This window comes from Mustela nigripes, chromosome 13 (genome assembly GCF_022355385.1).
Source record: "Mustela nigripes isolate SB6536 chromosome 13, MUSNIG.SB6536, whole genome shotgun sequence".
Taxonomy (NCBI): domain Eukaryota; kingdom Metazoa; phylum Chordata; class Mammalia; order Carnivora; family Mustelidae; genus Mustela; species Mustela nigripes.
In genome coordinates this window covers 70057335-70073331 of record NC_081569.1, presented here as the reverse complement: position 1 = coordinate 70073331, position 15997 = coordinate 70057335, and the positions used below count along the sequence as shown (strand labels likewise).

At 37.8% G+C, this 15997-nt stretch overlaps 1 protein-coding gene across 4 annotated transcripts in view; it reads left to right on the top strand.

Annotated features, from left to right (window-relative positions):
* Positions 1–15997, top strand: part of MYO5A (myosin VA) — a 196726-nt gene that overhangs the window by 87248 nt on the left and 93481 nt on the right. For all 4 annotated transcript variants that reach the window (XM_059372844.1, XM_059372847.1, XM_059372846.1 and 1 more), the window contains exons 5-9: positions 3093–3249; positions 7819–7962; positions 10459–10540; positions 10864–10971; positions 12745–12851. In XM_059372844.1, the coding sequence (XP_059228827.1) occupies positions 3093–3249; positions 7819–7962; positions 10459–10540; positions 10864–10971; positions 12745–12851 (598 nt within the window). The remainder of the gene's footprint in view (positions 1–3092; positions 3250–7818; positions 7963–10458; positions 10541–10863; positions 10972–12744; positions 12852–15997) is intronic.

Sequence of the window (15997 nt, the reverse complement as noted above, 5' to 3'; positions counted from 1 at the left end):
CATGTGATTGATATCATATGTACGTGGTATCCTAAATCCTAGAAAAGAAAATGTATATGACATGTGCTTGATATCCTATGTACATAGTTGTACAAGCTTCTGATTCATTTGAACAATCCTTGATCTTATTGCCTTTAATATTTTTCTTCTTCCCTATATTATAGGAAAGAGCTATATGAATTTTTAGATTTTTTGGTGCAATATTTTGATATTAAGACTTGAAATAACATTTCAAAGACAGTACAGTTTAAATAGCAGTTCCCACTGATATTTTCATCAGACCAGTGGAAACCTCCCCACCTCGTTTGCTGTTGGAAGGAGTGGTGTTACACAGGGTGCAGTGACAGCTGATCATGCACAAGTTAGGAAAAGGTCATTTTTCTAATCATATTATAGAAGGGAATCCAATTAATGTATAGAAAAAGGTGAGTTCTGAGGACGTTTTAAATGACTAAAAGAAAGGACAGTGGTGCCACAATGAGAACTGTTTTATTAGATGATTTAGGTTTTGATGAATGAATGAATGAATGAGCAGGGGTAATGGGAGTGTCCGGTTCTGTCTAGAAATTCAAATAAAAAGAAAATGAGATGGTGGGTATGAGTTTCAACGATGTTTCATGAAAACAGGGATTATGTGCCAGCTAGTATTATAAAACTTAAACATTCCTTAGTGTCACCTAGGTCCTCCTGCTTTTCCCCACAACATGGGAGTCAGTGTCAGGAACAAGTTGCTATACTCCCACTGTATTTTTTTTTTTTTTTTTTGACAGAGAGAAATCACAAGTAGATGGAGAGGCAGGCAGAGAGAGAGAGGGAAGCAGGCTCCCTGCCGAGCAGAGAGCCCGATACGGAACTCGATCCCAGGACCCCGAGATCATGACCCAAGCCGAAGGCAGTGGCTCAACCCACTGAGCCACCCAGGCGCCCCACTCCCACTGTATTTTTCAAGGTCTATAAAATAAGACAGTTACCCTCATTTTTCATAGGAGGAAGAAACCTTTCCTTGAAAAAGTCCTAAATTTCTACTTTGGAAATTTATTGCCAAGTACTGTGGCTTCTACCACTTTGGTGTCTCTTAAAGCTCTCTACCTCTCGCAGTCAGGACAGCCACAACCTCTGTTCAGATTTTCATAATTTGTCATCTGGACTCTCACCACTCATACTACACATTGCTGCCAGAGTGATTTTTAGTAGTTGGATTATTTTGTTTTCTGTTTAATGGCACTCCATTACCTTTAGGTAAACTTCAGATTCCTTAACATCTCACAGAAGAACTCTATGGTCAGTTTCTTGGTCATCTCTACAGTCTTACCATCATTACTCCCTGTTCCAGCCAAACTGAATTATTTGCTTTTTCCTAACTTCTCATGCATCTGAGCTTTCATTTATCTTACGTCCTTTCCCTGGAATGTTTGCTTTCTGATTTCTGCCTCCCTTACTTCATTTTTCCTAGTTATCTTTTTAGACTTTATTCTGATATCTCCTGAACACCTCTTCTTCCTTTCAGTGCCCCATCCCATGTATTATAATCTCAAATTACAGTTTGTCTTTCCTGTTAGACCCTTACCCACTTGAGGACACAAATCACAGCTTATTTAATTTGTAACCCTAGTGTTTAATACAATATTTGGCATGTAGTAGGTATTTGATAAATATTTGTTGGCTAAATAAGTCTCTTTTTAAAGACAAAAAGATCATCTTCTGTAGTAGAATAACTTCCCCATCTTGTGGCCTTACAGGAGAGTTCCACTAAAAACCTTTGAAGTCATCCTGATCCAGTCCCTTTTTAAATTAAGAGCACAAATAATACCACCTTTGCTATTATAAAAATACCTTGTTCGGCTTTTTAAAAAATTTTATTTATTTATTTGACAGAGAGACACTGTAAGAGAAGGAACACAAGCGGGGGTGTGGGAGAGGGAGAAGCAGACTCCCCACTGAGCAGGGAGCCCAAAGTGGGGCTTGATCTCAGAACCCTGGGACCATAACCTGAGCCAAAGGCAGATAGATGCTTAACTGACTGAGCCACCCAGGTGGCCCTTGTTCAGTTATTTTGATTAAAAGTTAATTGCTGGTTCCATCTTAAGAAGTGGGATTTTCTACTTCTGTCCTAGTAGAAATTGTCACCAAAGCAGAGAGATTTAGGGGTGTCTGGGCAGCTCAGTAGGTTATACGTCTGCTTTCAGCTCAGGTCATGATCCCAGGGTCCTGGGGTTGAGCTCTGAGTGGGGAGCCCATTTCTCCCTCTCCCTCTACCCCCATCTTGTGCTTGCTTTGTCTCTTTCGTGCTCACACTCTCTCTCAAATAAATAAAATCTTTAAAAGAAATAAGCAGAAAGATTTATTCTTAGATTAGGTTGTTCATTGAATTTCTTTTTACTTATAAGAAATACACATTTATTGAGCATTTGTGATGTGTCAGGCTTTGTACTAGGTGCTGGATATTAAAAATAAAGATGACTTAGGTTTTTATCCTCAAAGAAATAATAGTCTTTGTAAACAAGTGTATTACTTAGAGTTTTTGAGTCATTGTGTGAATGAACTAAAGATGGGATAGTAGATAGTCTTTGGGTTCTGACATATCTGAAGAAGTCAACCAACAAATAAATGAACTGTTTCTTCTCTCCTGAGAAGAAGGAACTGGAGTTTGTGGAACATATGATATAGGGACTGTTAACTACTAGACAATCTGTAATTTTAATTAAATAGGATTTTCTTCTAAATTCCCCTGCTGTGGCTCCTTTTTCTTCTGAGGTGATTGCAGTACTGTAATATACCAGAATTATTGTCTAGAAATTAAATAATGTGCTTGAGACCTGTTCACACAAGTATCAGAGACCCTCTAACACAGATTCATCCTTAGATGTGATGCTCCCTAATATGATGCTTGATATTCTCCTCTCCCTCTCTCTTCATTGCTAGTTTGTACATAGTTACTTTTATTAGGAAATATTCTTATGTTCCTTCCCACATTGCTGCATGTATGAACCAGAAGAGATTCACCATGGCTTGCTGATGAGAACACAGAGGAAATAATGCTAGTCCCATGCAGGAGCAGGGAGCACTGTTAGTTACTCTTCTTTGTTTTACAGAGATGAACGAAATCAGTCCATCATTGTAAGTGGAGAGTCTGGGGCAGGAAAAACAGTCTCAGCTAAGTATGCCATGCGATACTTTGCAACCGTGAGTGGTTCTGCCAGTGAAGCCAATGTTGAGGAGAAGGTCTTGGCCTCCAACCCCATCATGGAGGTAAGGCAGCAGTGGCCTTGGCCTTCTTACTATGTTCTGTTAAGAAACCTGCTCAAAAAAGTATCGAAACAGCACCTGTCAAAGTCTGGGCTGTCTCATCCACTAAAAGTAAGAAAATACTTTTCCACGTATTAGTAAGAAGAGATCTACGAAAAGTAGAAAGTCAGGAAAGTAGCCATTTGAGTAAAGCACAGCTATGGAAGCATCTACTTTATTCCATAATCCTGCATTTTTAACATACCACTGCCTTGCCGCTAAATAACTGGCAGTGATATTTCATTTTCTAAATTTCTATTCTCCTAGAAATTTATTGGTCCTTGTACTAGAAGAATGTTTCTCATTTCCCCCCATTTCTGATGTTCATAGGATTCACTATACCCAAGCATGATGAATTTTATCGTTCCTTTGCCACATTTCATTTTCTGTATTTAGCACAACCTGTTTAGCTGTAAGTTTCTATTTGTTTCCCCCAGATGTGAACTACAAGCTTAAATCATGATCTTGTGAAACATTTTTCTTCTTGTTTCTGTGAAGCACAATACACAGCTTTAGGTTAGAAAAAGAAATTCGGTAGCTATAAATTGCTGAGAAAGGAAGAAGTACAGAAGGATGTCCTTTCAAAAGCAAAATATGTCTACAAAGTGGAAAGCTCATGCCAAAGAAAGTGACCTGTTTGTGTGAGACTTTGAGTATTTCAGGATTTGTAGCTAGAGAATTATTTGTCTATTAAAACAATATTAGGAAAGTCACATTTTTGTAAGTAGTCCCATTGAATGGAAAAAACTAATTCTCATTACTAATGGGGGGGAAACTATTTTGGACAGGGAGAAAAAACCTGTCTTATTAAAAATTCAAGTCAGCATTTTTTATTCCTGTTTTTTCCCTTTGTCAAGCCTTATTTGTCACCCAAACACAGACGGAGTTTAGAACTGGCCTGGTGCACCTGTGATACAAGTGGTTGTTGCAATAATCAGTTCAGAGGTAATTGTGCCTGGTTTGCAGTGCCGTGTGTGACACTTGGAAACAGGATATTGTGCCCCAGCCTGCAGGGGCTGCCCTCCATAGCAGGAGGACCTCTGTCCTTGGGACCAAGAGTTACGAGGGGAGTTACGAGGCTGCCTGGACTAGGTACACTGTGCAGCGAGAACTGGAGAAGTTTTCTGAAATAGCACAGACAGGGTGGTGGGGTGTGTGTGTGACAGAGGTGTGTGCCAGAAAGACTCGTAAAGATTTTAAGCAAATATTAAGATTTTGAAAGAATTTAAGCTATGGATAAATGCTGGATGCCATTGTTAATATTGGGGAAATATAATCCATAGAACCAGTTTTGGGTTTTGGGTCAGAAAACAACTGGGTTTTGCTTTGCTTCCTACCATTGGTTTGACTGTTTTGGGTCACAACAACAAATTCTGTGTAGTTGTCAGCAGTTTATTTCTTTCTTAATCCCTAAAGTTAGAATATCACAGTCTAGATAGTGATGGCATCAGGGAATCCCATCTCTTCTAGGCTGGATCATATAATAATGTAAGTCTGGGATGAACCTTCTAGAATATGTCTAGAATATTTTATGACCTTGCTATATTCTCATTCAAAAAATAGCTACATTGGTTTTTCTACAAAACAGATTTGTGTTAGTAGGAGAGATTAAAATGGTCATAGATCCTACTTCTTTTTTTTAAGATTTTATTTATTTATTTGACAGAGAGAGACACAGAGAGAAAGGGAACACAAGCAGGAGGACTAGGAGAGGGAGAAGCAGGCTTCCTGCCAAGCAGGGAGTCCGAGGCAGGGCTCGATCCCAGGACCCTGGGATGAAGGCCTGAGCTACCCAGGTGCCCCAAGATCCTAGTTTTTAATATGTAGTTATAAAGAATTTAGTTTATTTGCTGGGATGAACAAAAAAAGATAAAGCCATCAGTTATAATTAGCTACTCCCTTCTATATTGTTGTGTAGTTTTTCTGTGGGAATTTGGATTAAGAAAGTTTGACAGAGAACTAACTCTCAATGACTACAAATGAGGGCATCCCAGTTTGAAAGATTAAAATGGAATCTGTGGCTGAAGAATGGTGACAAAGGGTTTGCAGTCATAGGAAGAAGAGATAGATGAAATATTGTGTATGCGGCCTAGAAGGTCTGTAACATTAAACTTGCCCCAAGACTGTGTTTCTCTACCAGAGTCCTTTACTGCCATGTTAAGAATGGCATGGCTGGGTCTCCAGCAATCTGAAACCCCTCCCTGGAAAATGAGCATCCCACACAGTTAATGTCACATCCTAGTGACTATTGGGATTTGCACTTGATCCTTTAGAAAGAACCTCCTTATCCTTAGATAGACTCCTTTTGCAAAATATGAATGATGCACAGATAAATGATTCTTTTTTGCTCATTTTATCATGTTTTCTTTTTTTCCTTTTCCTCTAGGAAATTTTAATCCTAAAACGGGGACAGAGAAAGATTCTTGGGGGGCATAGTGAGTCTTAATAGTTCTTTTACATCTTTAATAAGTATATTTAATGATTTTCATCTTTTTTTAGTAAAGAAGAATAAGTCACTGAACACTTCACTGAAATCAATAGTAAAATCAAGACTGTAAAGCCTTTTTTCATTAACAATTTCTTGCTAATTAAAATGATAACAGCATCACGGAAGCCTGTTGAAAATATAGTGCTTAGAAACCAGAGGGAGCAATTAGGAGAAAAGGACAAAAAGTATAGCTTATATATAGAACCTTCTTTCCTTATCAGGTTCAAGGCTTATAATCATGTAGTTCTAGTTTTGTAAAGGACCCTAGGGCTCATCTATCCTAGTCACTTCACGCCTGGAGACACTACTGCTCCTCAGAGGATTAAATGTTGGAAAGTTGGTGGGAGTGCCTGGTCTAATACCCAGGTCTTTAGACTTCTATTTCATTCACTCCTTCTACTCTTCTTTGCTCTATGTTTAAATACCTTTTACTCAAAGACAGAGGGAAGGGGTCTGTTTCAACCCTGACCTTGCTTCTCACAAGGGTAGTATTGTTTTGGCAGCTCAGCCCCTTGGACACATACTCTGAGTCACTAGGAGAGAAATGGCATATGGAAGAAAGGTGGGGTGCGGTCAGGGAAGGAGGAGAAGCTGTGGACCCTCTTTGCCAGCTTGCTTAGTTGCTGGCGGGAAGGGGCTTAGGACAGTGCCTGATAAACACTCGGTGGCTATCACTGTCACTGCCACAATTACCACAACTTTTTCATCTGCTCTTTGAAGGAATATTCTGTGTTGAAAGAAAATTCTGCATTTATCATTAATTTCCTTTTCTAAATAAAATAAAAACAATTGGAACATATGGAGAATTTTGTTGTTGTACTTTTTGTCATATTAAGAAGGGGAATATCTAAGTAAATGTATTGCTAAATTGTCCTAAACTACACTAGATTACTCCTATTACTTTGCTAGGAAGATAGCTTTCTGTCATTATTTCCCTTTAAAATGTTATTCTGAAATATAGCAGTGTTCTCATTGCCAAGGCAAAATAGGACAGTACCTGCCCTGTGTTTCCGAGAGTGAAATGTGCCTTCTTTGATTGATCAGAGAATCTGATGTATTGATTTTTTTGTGGCTGTGTTACTACTGTTTTCATCATTTGTATTTGTTTTGCTTTTTTAACACTCCAGAGCATTTTCATGTCTTTCTCTCTGCTATGGTTTCAGTCTACTAATCCTGATCCTCTCAGGTTTTGTACAAGTAAATTAAGTAGTCTTACATAAAATATTTTATTAAATATTTAATGCATGCATTATGTGAATACTTGATTCTCTACCTACACCATGTTTTTTGCTTTGCCTTGGAAGAAAAATTTCTAGAAGCATGTTACCTAAGTTAGAAAGTAGTGCATATATTATCTTAATTTTTTTAATTATATAAAAAATTAGCAGAAAGTTACAGTCTCTGAATTCTATGGCAGATGTTTTCAAGTTAGATACAGCTCTCAAAATCCAAGGGCAAATTTTACTATGTTTATTTTCTGAAAATGACTTTGAATTGAATGGGTGATTACTAAGATTCTGCTAAAAACCAGTCCAACTGGGCATTTGTTGTCACAGGATAAGAGGATAGAAACTTTTAACTAAAGAGACTCAACACCAGAGAGTATTTCCCTAAAAATAATAATTTGCCTTAACCAGCTCATTTACACAAAACAAACTAAGTTTTCACAAAACGCAAACCCTAGTGTGCTTTTACAGCCCACAGTCCCATCCAATTCTTTCTTTGTTGAACTGAATGAGTGTGTTCTGATAGCACAAATGATGTGAAAGTCTCCCAGCCGCTGGGCTCAGGTTTGCTGTTCCTGAAGATAATTTGTGTGAGAATAAGAAGGCAGATCTGAGCTATTAGTCGGTATCTGTGTGGTTGTGCACTGGGCAAAGCATACATTGGTACTTACTTGCAGGCACAAAATCAGTTCTGTTCTTAAAAGAATCAGTTTTAAAGTGTTGTGTTACACTCTGTCCTATCTCTCCCTGAACAGACTCTGTAAATGTCATGTCATGAACTGTATTTCTAAGATACTATTTTTTTCCCTTGCTTCTTAGTCCATTGGAAATGCTAAGACAACCCGGAATGATAACAGTAGCCGTTTTGGGAAGTATATTGAAATTGGTTTTGATAAGAGATACCGAATCATTGGTGCCAATATGAGAACTTACCTTTTAGAGAAATCCAGAGTGGTATTCCAGGTAAGGCGGGCAGCTGCATGTATAAATTTTTGTTAGATTGCCATATAATTCTAGAGCTCATGCTTGCAAGTATGGATTTTATTTGCAGATACTCTTGAGCATATTATGACAGTATTACTACAAACCACATTTGGGCTGAAATACGTAAAATGGTACCTGTCAGAGGCAGGGCAAACCCATTAGACTAATAATCTGTGGAATTGGGCACTGGTTTAGGTTTAATGGTTTAGACTTTTTCCTGCAAATGGTTGTAGCTTAATTAAAAAGAGGTGCTATTAGTTTATTTTTTTTTTTAAGATTTTATTTGTTTCTTTCAGAGAGAGAGAATGTGAGCATAAGTAGGGGAAGGGGCAGAGGGAGAGAGAAAATCCCAAGCAGACTCCCTGCTGAGCACAAGCTGACATGGGGCTCCATCCCATGACCCTGAGATCATGACCAGAGCTGAAGCCCAGAATCCAATGCCTAACTGACTGCGCCACCCAGGCTCCCCAAGAGGTGTTACTAGTTTACTCTCAAGTCTCATATTTCCTAGTTGGTAGGGAAGACATTGGATTATGTTTTCAGTGAATTACAGTTTGAACCTAGTTCCTTGTCCTCTTTTCTTCCTTTTCCTCTCTTAGAATATGGTATTGTTTAAATAGAATAATGAAGGCTAAGAAATCTCCTTTACTAGACATAAGCCCCTTTTGGAGATCAGACCTGACTTTGAGGCCACACTGTGATTTAGTCAGCTGAATACACTACAGAATTCAAGGATATGATGGTGGAGTATGAAGATTCAGTTTTGTATGAACAGTGTTATTACAGCTGCATTTCTAAAGTATGTATGTGGAAAAAGGACTGTCAGGAAATACCAAGAAATTATGTTAAAATTATACATTATTTATTTTCTGTTCTGTAAAATATTTTATTAATGTTATAGTGTATAAACTAAAATGATGTAGATGATGCAGTGCATTTGTGGATTTCTTACAGACAACCACAGGAGATGATCTGGTCTGACATATGGCAAAGGTAGAATATTCTTTTTCATTTAAAGTGTTAGGGAGACCATGAGCCTGAGAGGTACTGTGAGAAGATATTGAGTACACATTTACCCCTTTTTCCAAAAGTAGATTGGTCCTATGAAAACTTCTGTAAGCTGAAATGGTGTGAAGTGAAGAAAAAAATTACCATTAATTTATATGGAAAAATTTCTGAGCATCCCCAGACCCCAAAAATAACCTCTCTTAGGCTTTTCTGATACCTTAGGACACATGCTAGCAGATACACAGAATAAATCGAGATAAAGCGCAGATGCTCACAGACACAGTTCAAAGCTATGGCAGCTTGATGCCAAGATGCTGAGTGTAGTTCCTGTGTAAAGAGCTTGGTGGTTCCAGGCTCGCTGCTGGGGAGTGCAGCCTCTGTAATGGCTCACCACAAAGTAACTGCTAAACACCAGTTTTTGCTTTTCTGTAAAAGAGCCTCTTTGGATTTCCTTTGGTTAGCAAAACAGGTGCTAATGTAGGCTTTGTGCAAAAATGAAGTGGTGTAGTGTGAGCTTTAGAAAAGCAGGGGATGGGGCGCCTGGGTGGCTCAGTGGGTTAAGCCGCTGCCTTCGGCTCGGGTCATGATCTCAGGGTCCTGGGATCGAGCCCCGCATCGGACTCTCTGCTCAGCAGGGAGCCTGCTTCCTCCTCTCTCCCTGCCTGCCTCTCTGCCTGCTTGTGATCTCTATCAAATTAATAAATAAAATCTTAAAAAAAAAAATTAAAAACACTGATTTAAAAAAAAAAGAAAAGAAAAGCAGGGGATACCTATACTTCAAAAACAGGGTTTTAGTTTTCCCCAAAGGCATATACCAAACTGTTCTCTACTTCAAAAAGCACCATTATCAGATATAATGTTGACTGTAACCAACAGATACACATTCATACATATAGGCACGTGACTGATAAATCATGAGATTTAATAATCATAAATCTATATTAGGAAATTTAGGTATAAGGACAACTTATTACACTGAGATAATTAAATATTAAAATTTCATTTTATGGGGGTACCTTGGTGGCTCAGTAGTTTAAGTGTCTGACCCTTGATTTCAGCTCAGGTCATGATCTCAAAGTTGTGGGGATAGGGACCTGATCAGGCTCTGTGCTCAGTGGGTAGTCTGCTTGAGATTCTCTCCCTCTGCCCTACCCCCTGCTCTCTTTCTTTCTCAAATAAATAAATATTTTAAAAAATTGGGAGCACCTGGGTGGCTCAGATGATTAAGTGTCTACCTTCAGCTCAAGTCATGATCTTCAGGTCCTGGCATCGGGCCCCGCGTTGGGATCCCAGCTCAGTGGGGGTCTTCTTCTCCCTCTGCTTCTCCTGCCGCTTGGGCTCTGTCTCTCTCTGTTCCTCTCTCAAATGAATAATAATAATAATAATCTTTAAAAATTTTATTTTATGATTGAATTTTCAGGGTTTTAGGTTAAAATGCTATAATTGAAAACTCTTCTTATTTCAAAGGCAGAAGAGGAGAGAAACTATCATATCTTCTACCAGCTTTGTGCTTCAGCAAAGTTACCTGAATTTAAAATGCTGCGATTAGGTACGAATATGGTGTTAGATTTATTGTTCTGGTATTGTTTTCCATTTATTCCTGTGTCCATAAACTTATTATAGGAGATTATCTAATACTAAAATATTTATGAGTAAAATGATAGGAAGTTTGCAGTTGGCTTCACGATAACCTGGGGATGGGGAAGGGTTGAAGTAGGATGGGCCTTACGTGGATACCTATTTAAGATGAGTGATGAGTCCACAGGCAGTCTACTTAACGGGGCTATCACTGCCTCTGCTTTAGAGTGGACATAAAGGTAGGATTCAAGCCATCTTCATAGGCTGCAAATCTTTTATTTTCATTCATTGCAGGAAATGCAAATAACTTTCATTACACGAAGCAAGGTGGCAGTCCTGTGATTGAAGGAGTTGATGATACCAAGGAGATGGCACATACCAGGCAGGCCTGCACTCTGCTAGGTAATATAATTTTATTTTTGAGCTCTTAGGAGCAGTAGTTCTCTGATTCACGCAGTCTTTGTTTGGAATATTGGCTTAGCTTTGTATTAGGTGGTAAGTGTTGTTGGGAGATTTAACATTTGTTCCTTATAAAATAACTTGGGGCAGCAAATGAGCTCAAGGTTTTTTTGGGGGGTGATGGGAACTATTCTAAAATCAGATTGTAGTAATGGTTATACAACTCATCACTGACTAGTACACTTAAAACAGGTGAATTTTATGGTATGCAAATTATCCTTCAATAAACTGAAGGCATTAGGGGAGTTAGGACTAACTGTAATTCTTTGTTTTAATTTTCACAAAATCTGAAACCTAAAGCTAAATGAGATGAGTTCCTGAACAAGTTCAAGTTCACATTTTGTAGGGTTCTGGCTGTTTTGTTTGTCTCGCCCTTTTTTTTTTTTTTTTTTGGTTGTTTGTGTTTGGGAATGTGGTTGAGCTTGTGTAGTGATAAACATTGTATCACAAGTAGACTATTCCACTGTTTAAAAGATGGCTCAAATGTCTCTGTCTTGTTTCTGAGATTTAAAACATATGGGGTCTACATGCAAGTAAATTAATCTTTAGAACTGCAGTGTACAACTTTTAGTGGTGAATTATTTATTTTAAAAACCTCAAAATATAAATGACTAAAATCATGTGTTGGTATTTTGATGAGTACTATGAGGTGAGTTAATTTAATTTAAAAGCATTGCTAATCAGAGTATGGTCCAGGACCATAGTGGAGCTTGCAAAAATTCAGAAACTCAAGCCCCATTTTAGATCTACTGAAACAGATCTGCACGTTAACAAGATCCATTGGTGATTCATATGCACATTAAAGTTTGAAAAATTACTGCTGTAATTTTAGGGCTAAATCTATTCATAAATAGAAAATTGCAAATTTTAAGTCATAATTAGGAGATAGTAAAAATATTCATTATAAGCTCAACTCTCAATTACCCTGTATATGATTACATATTTGAAAATAATTTTACTATTTTTACTTCTATATAATTATATCTAATATTCAGGAAATTCTTACCTTATTGAAAAATGAAGCCAGATCTGATAAAATGCCAAAGCTATACAGCTTTCTCATCCTGCCTTATCCATCAGTTGCTACTTTAATGCCGCATTTCAAATTCTCTCATCAAGCTGAGTACAACAATGGGCCCAAACACTTCTCATCTTGGGATCTCTTTAGCTTATAGTTGGTCTGTAGTTAGAAGGAGTAATTAAAATAATCTGACTTAAAATAGTCTTATTGGGCTATAACTTGCACTTGGGAGTAGAGAAAATAGAAAAGGTAATGATGTTAGTAAAATACTTAAATCCAGGGTATTACGGTGATGATAATTTGTTTAGCATTTACCATGTGTCCCGTAGTATGCTAAGTATACTACATGACTATATGCATTTTCTCATTTAATGCTCATGGATTCCCTTTGAGGTAGTCACAACTATTTCCATATCTCACATGAGAAAACAGAAACATAGAAGGGTGAAGTTATGTGCCCATGTGACATGGCAGGTCAGGAGCAACACCTGCCCTTGAGCCAGTTCTCACTCCACAGCCTGTGCTCTCAACCGTGATGCTACATGGTGTTATGTGTTGATGTCAGCAAAGATGAAAGTGTGGTTAACCATGACATGTGACCATCTGCACCTTTGGTAATATTCAAGGGTTAAAAATAGGCTTAATATTGGCTGTTGCAATAGTTTATTATCACTTGTTCATTTACTCTATTTCAGGAATTAGTGAGTCTTATCAGATGGGAATTTTCCGAATACTTGCTGGCATCCTTCACTTAGGCAATGTTGCATTTACATCTCGGGATTCAGACAGCTGCACGATACCTGTAAGTTCAGAATATGCTTAGTGTGATAGCAGTTTCCTTGTGTTTCAGTTTTGTTAATTCAGTTTTGTTTCAGTTTTGTTAATATTTGAAGTCTCTATTATCATTATCAGAGAGATAAATTATCCCAAGTAGAATCGTGAACTGAAGGTAAGAAATTTGGATGCTAATCCCTCCTGCACAGTGATTGTGTGTGTTAGCGGTAGGGAAGAGGAGAGAACTTGGATACATGTCTGGTCCATATGAACAGAGGTGGGAAGTATTAGTATTCAGTGTGAAAGTTGGACTGGGGATGTCGAGGGAGAGGGGTTCATTTGGCCCATGGTACATACCAGTAATTGAAAACTTTATGTCTTCAGCTGTGGAGTTGTAATATAGTTTAAAGGTTGTTGAAACAACTATTAACAGTGATTACTCCTGTGAAGAGGAACTAGATGACTGGAGGACTGAGTGTCTTCACTAGGATTTGCATATTCTTTCACACATAGTGATAACTGCACACTGAGAATTAAAACCCAATTCTAGGGGCACCTGGGTGGCTCAGTGGGTTAAAGCCTCTGCCTTCGGCTAGGGTCATGATCCCAGAGTCCTGGGATCGAGCCCCGCATTGGGCTCTCTGCTCGGCGGAGAGCCTGCTTCCTCCTCTCTCTCTGCCTGCCTCTCTGCCTACTTGTGATCTCTGTCAAATAAATAAATAAACAAAATCTAAAAAAAAACAAAAAACAAAAAACAAAACCCAATTCTATATGTGGAAGTGTTTGTTTAAATTGTAACAAAACCTGGTAGTCTCAGGTTGTCCTCATTGGGCATTTATGATTTGCAGTATTTGCTGATCACCACCATCAAATATAACTCATGCGCACGCGTGTGTGCACACACACAGTTTTAGATACTTTCTAACTTTATTAGAATGGAGGGAGTTTTAGTATAATTAATTATTTTTCCATCCTGCTTCCTCAATACTGTGATAGGACACAATCTGAAGATTTATGTTTCAGATACCCAAGTTGATATTAGCAAATCTACATGTAGATTAATTCATGATTTAAATTTGCATAAATAAGACGTTAGTTTTGAAATACATGTTTTTGTGTCTCTACTTGGATTTAATCCCTATTTTACTGTTTAATCATGCTTTGTTTTTTTGGTAAGTTGCTTACACTTCTCTGAACTTTTGTTTCCTCATCTGTAAAATGAGACTTTCTTTTCCAGCAATTTTCGACTGGGTGCTCTGGTTGATCTTCATACTGGATAAACCATAAATATATATATATATATATATATATATATATATATATATACGTGTATATATATATTTATTTTTAAAGATTTTATTTTTAAGTAATCTCTGCACCTAACGTGAGGCTTGAACTCACAACTCCTAAGATTAAGAGTCTCATGTTCCACTGACTGAGCCAGCCAGATGCCCCATAATAAATTATATATTTTTTAAAAAATTAATAAATATATAAAATTTAGTCGGAGACCAGAAACTAAGTGAAAATAGGAGCTATGAGAAAGAAGTAGAATCCTGGAATTAGGGCTCATCTTGACGGCGTTTACTGAAGCCAAGTGACCATGAGTTTTAGTTTTCCTAGCCAAGTAGAGTGCAAAAAACAAAAGACAAAGCCCAGGACTCATATAAACAGGGCAACTCCTGCCTAAAGCTAAGGCCCTAAATGGGAAACTAGTAATAAATTTGCCCACCACCTACTTGAAGAGTACAAAGAAAAGTTGATCTGGCTTGAGCAAACCTTGGTGCTATGTGTAGGAGAAAATAGGTCCTAAAATTTTATGGCAATGAACTGACCCTCACAGTTACTCCCAGACTGATTTTTGTAGTTCCCGGAAAACTAAATACAGAAAATTTAACTGAAATTGGTCCTGGATTGGTGGTGCCTTAGATGCCTGTCAGAAGCAAATATAAATCTATAAATCTACTTTGGATGATCCAAGTCTCAATAGAGTCCCATGAGAAAATTTACAACAAATAATTGGTTCATAGTCAGAAATCACAAATGCCACAAAGAAATGAAATAGAAGGAGCTAGGTGAAACAACAGATAAGAGTCAAACCTATTAAGAATGCTGAAAGAAATTAATAGCAAACCAACACAACTGAGGAGAGAAGAGATGAACTAGAAGAAAGATGTGAAGAAATTACCCAAAATGCAAGACAGACCCAGAGATGGAGCACTTAAAACAGAGGAGAGGTGAAGGACAGAATAATACAATCTAATTTTAATCCAATGAGAATTCATAGAGGGGGGAAAAAAAGAAAGAGGCAGACATAATATTTGAAAGATAATTATTCAGAAATTGTGAAAATGGCTTCTAAACCTCAGATAAGGAAAGTCCACAAAATCCTAATTAGGATAAATAAAAAGAAATCCACCTAAGGCACACCATAATGATATCAGAGGCAGAGAGAAAAATATTAAAACAGGCAGAGAGATAAAATATAACTACTTTTGAAGAAATAACAGTTAAACCATTAGCTCACTTCTCAATTACAATAGAAGCTAGAAAACACTATCTTCAGTGCTCTAGAGTAAATAACTATTAACTTAGAATTGTATATCCCATAAAAAGATCTTTCCAGAATGAGGGAAGAATAGAAGTGTTTTCAGACAAATAGAAATTGGGAGATTTTGTCACCAAAAGGCCCTCACTAAAGGAAATATTAAAGAACCTGGTTTAGGTAGAAGGAAAGTGACCCAAGATAGATCTAAAAGTACAGAATGAATGGTGGATCAATAAACTAGGAAAGCACATGCCAGTACAGAAAATGTTTCATTAATTAAAACAGTAATAATTATGAATAGTATATTGGGCCAGGAAAGACAGAACTCCCCACAAAATACTTAGTTACAAAGGGAAAATAGCCATCTTTACAGTGGAGAAACTTGGCAAGCATTCCCTTAATCAGGTGACTGCAAGTCACAGGACCAGTGGAAAAACCAATCAACATCACAGAACTTCTTTTTTTTGTACTTGTTGCTGTTGTTTGCTTTTTTTGTTTGTTTGTTTTAAAGATTTTATTATTTATTTATTTGACAGGCTCCCTACCGAGCAGAGAGCCCGACCGGGGGGGGGGGGGGGGGGGGGGGGCGGGGTGGTGCTAAACGCGGAAGCAGCGGTGAGCGAGGA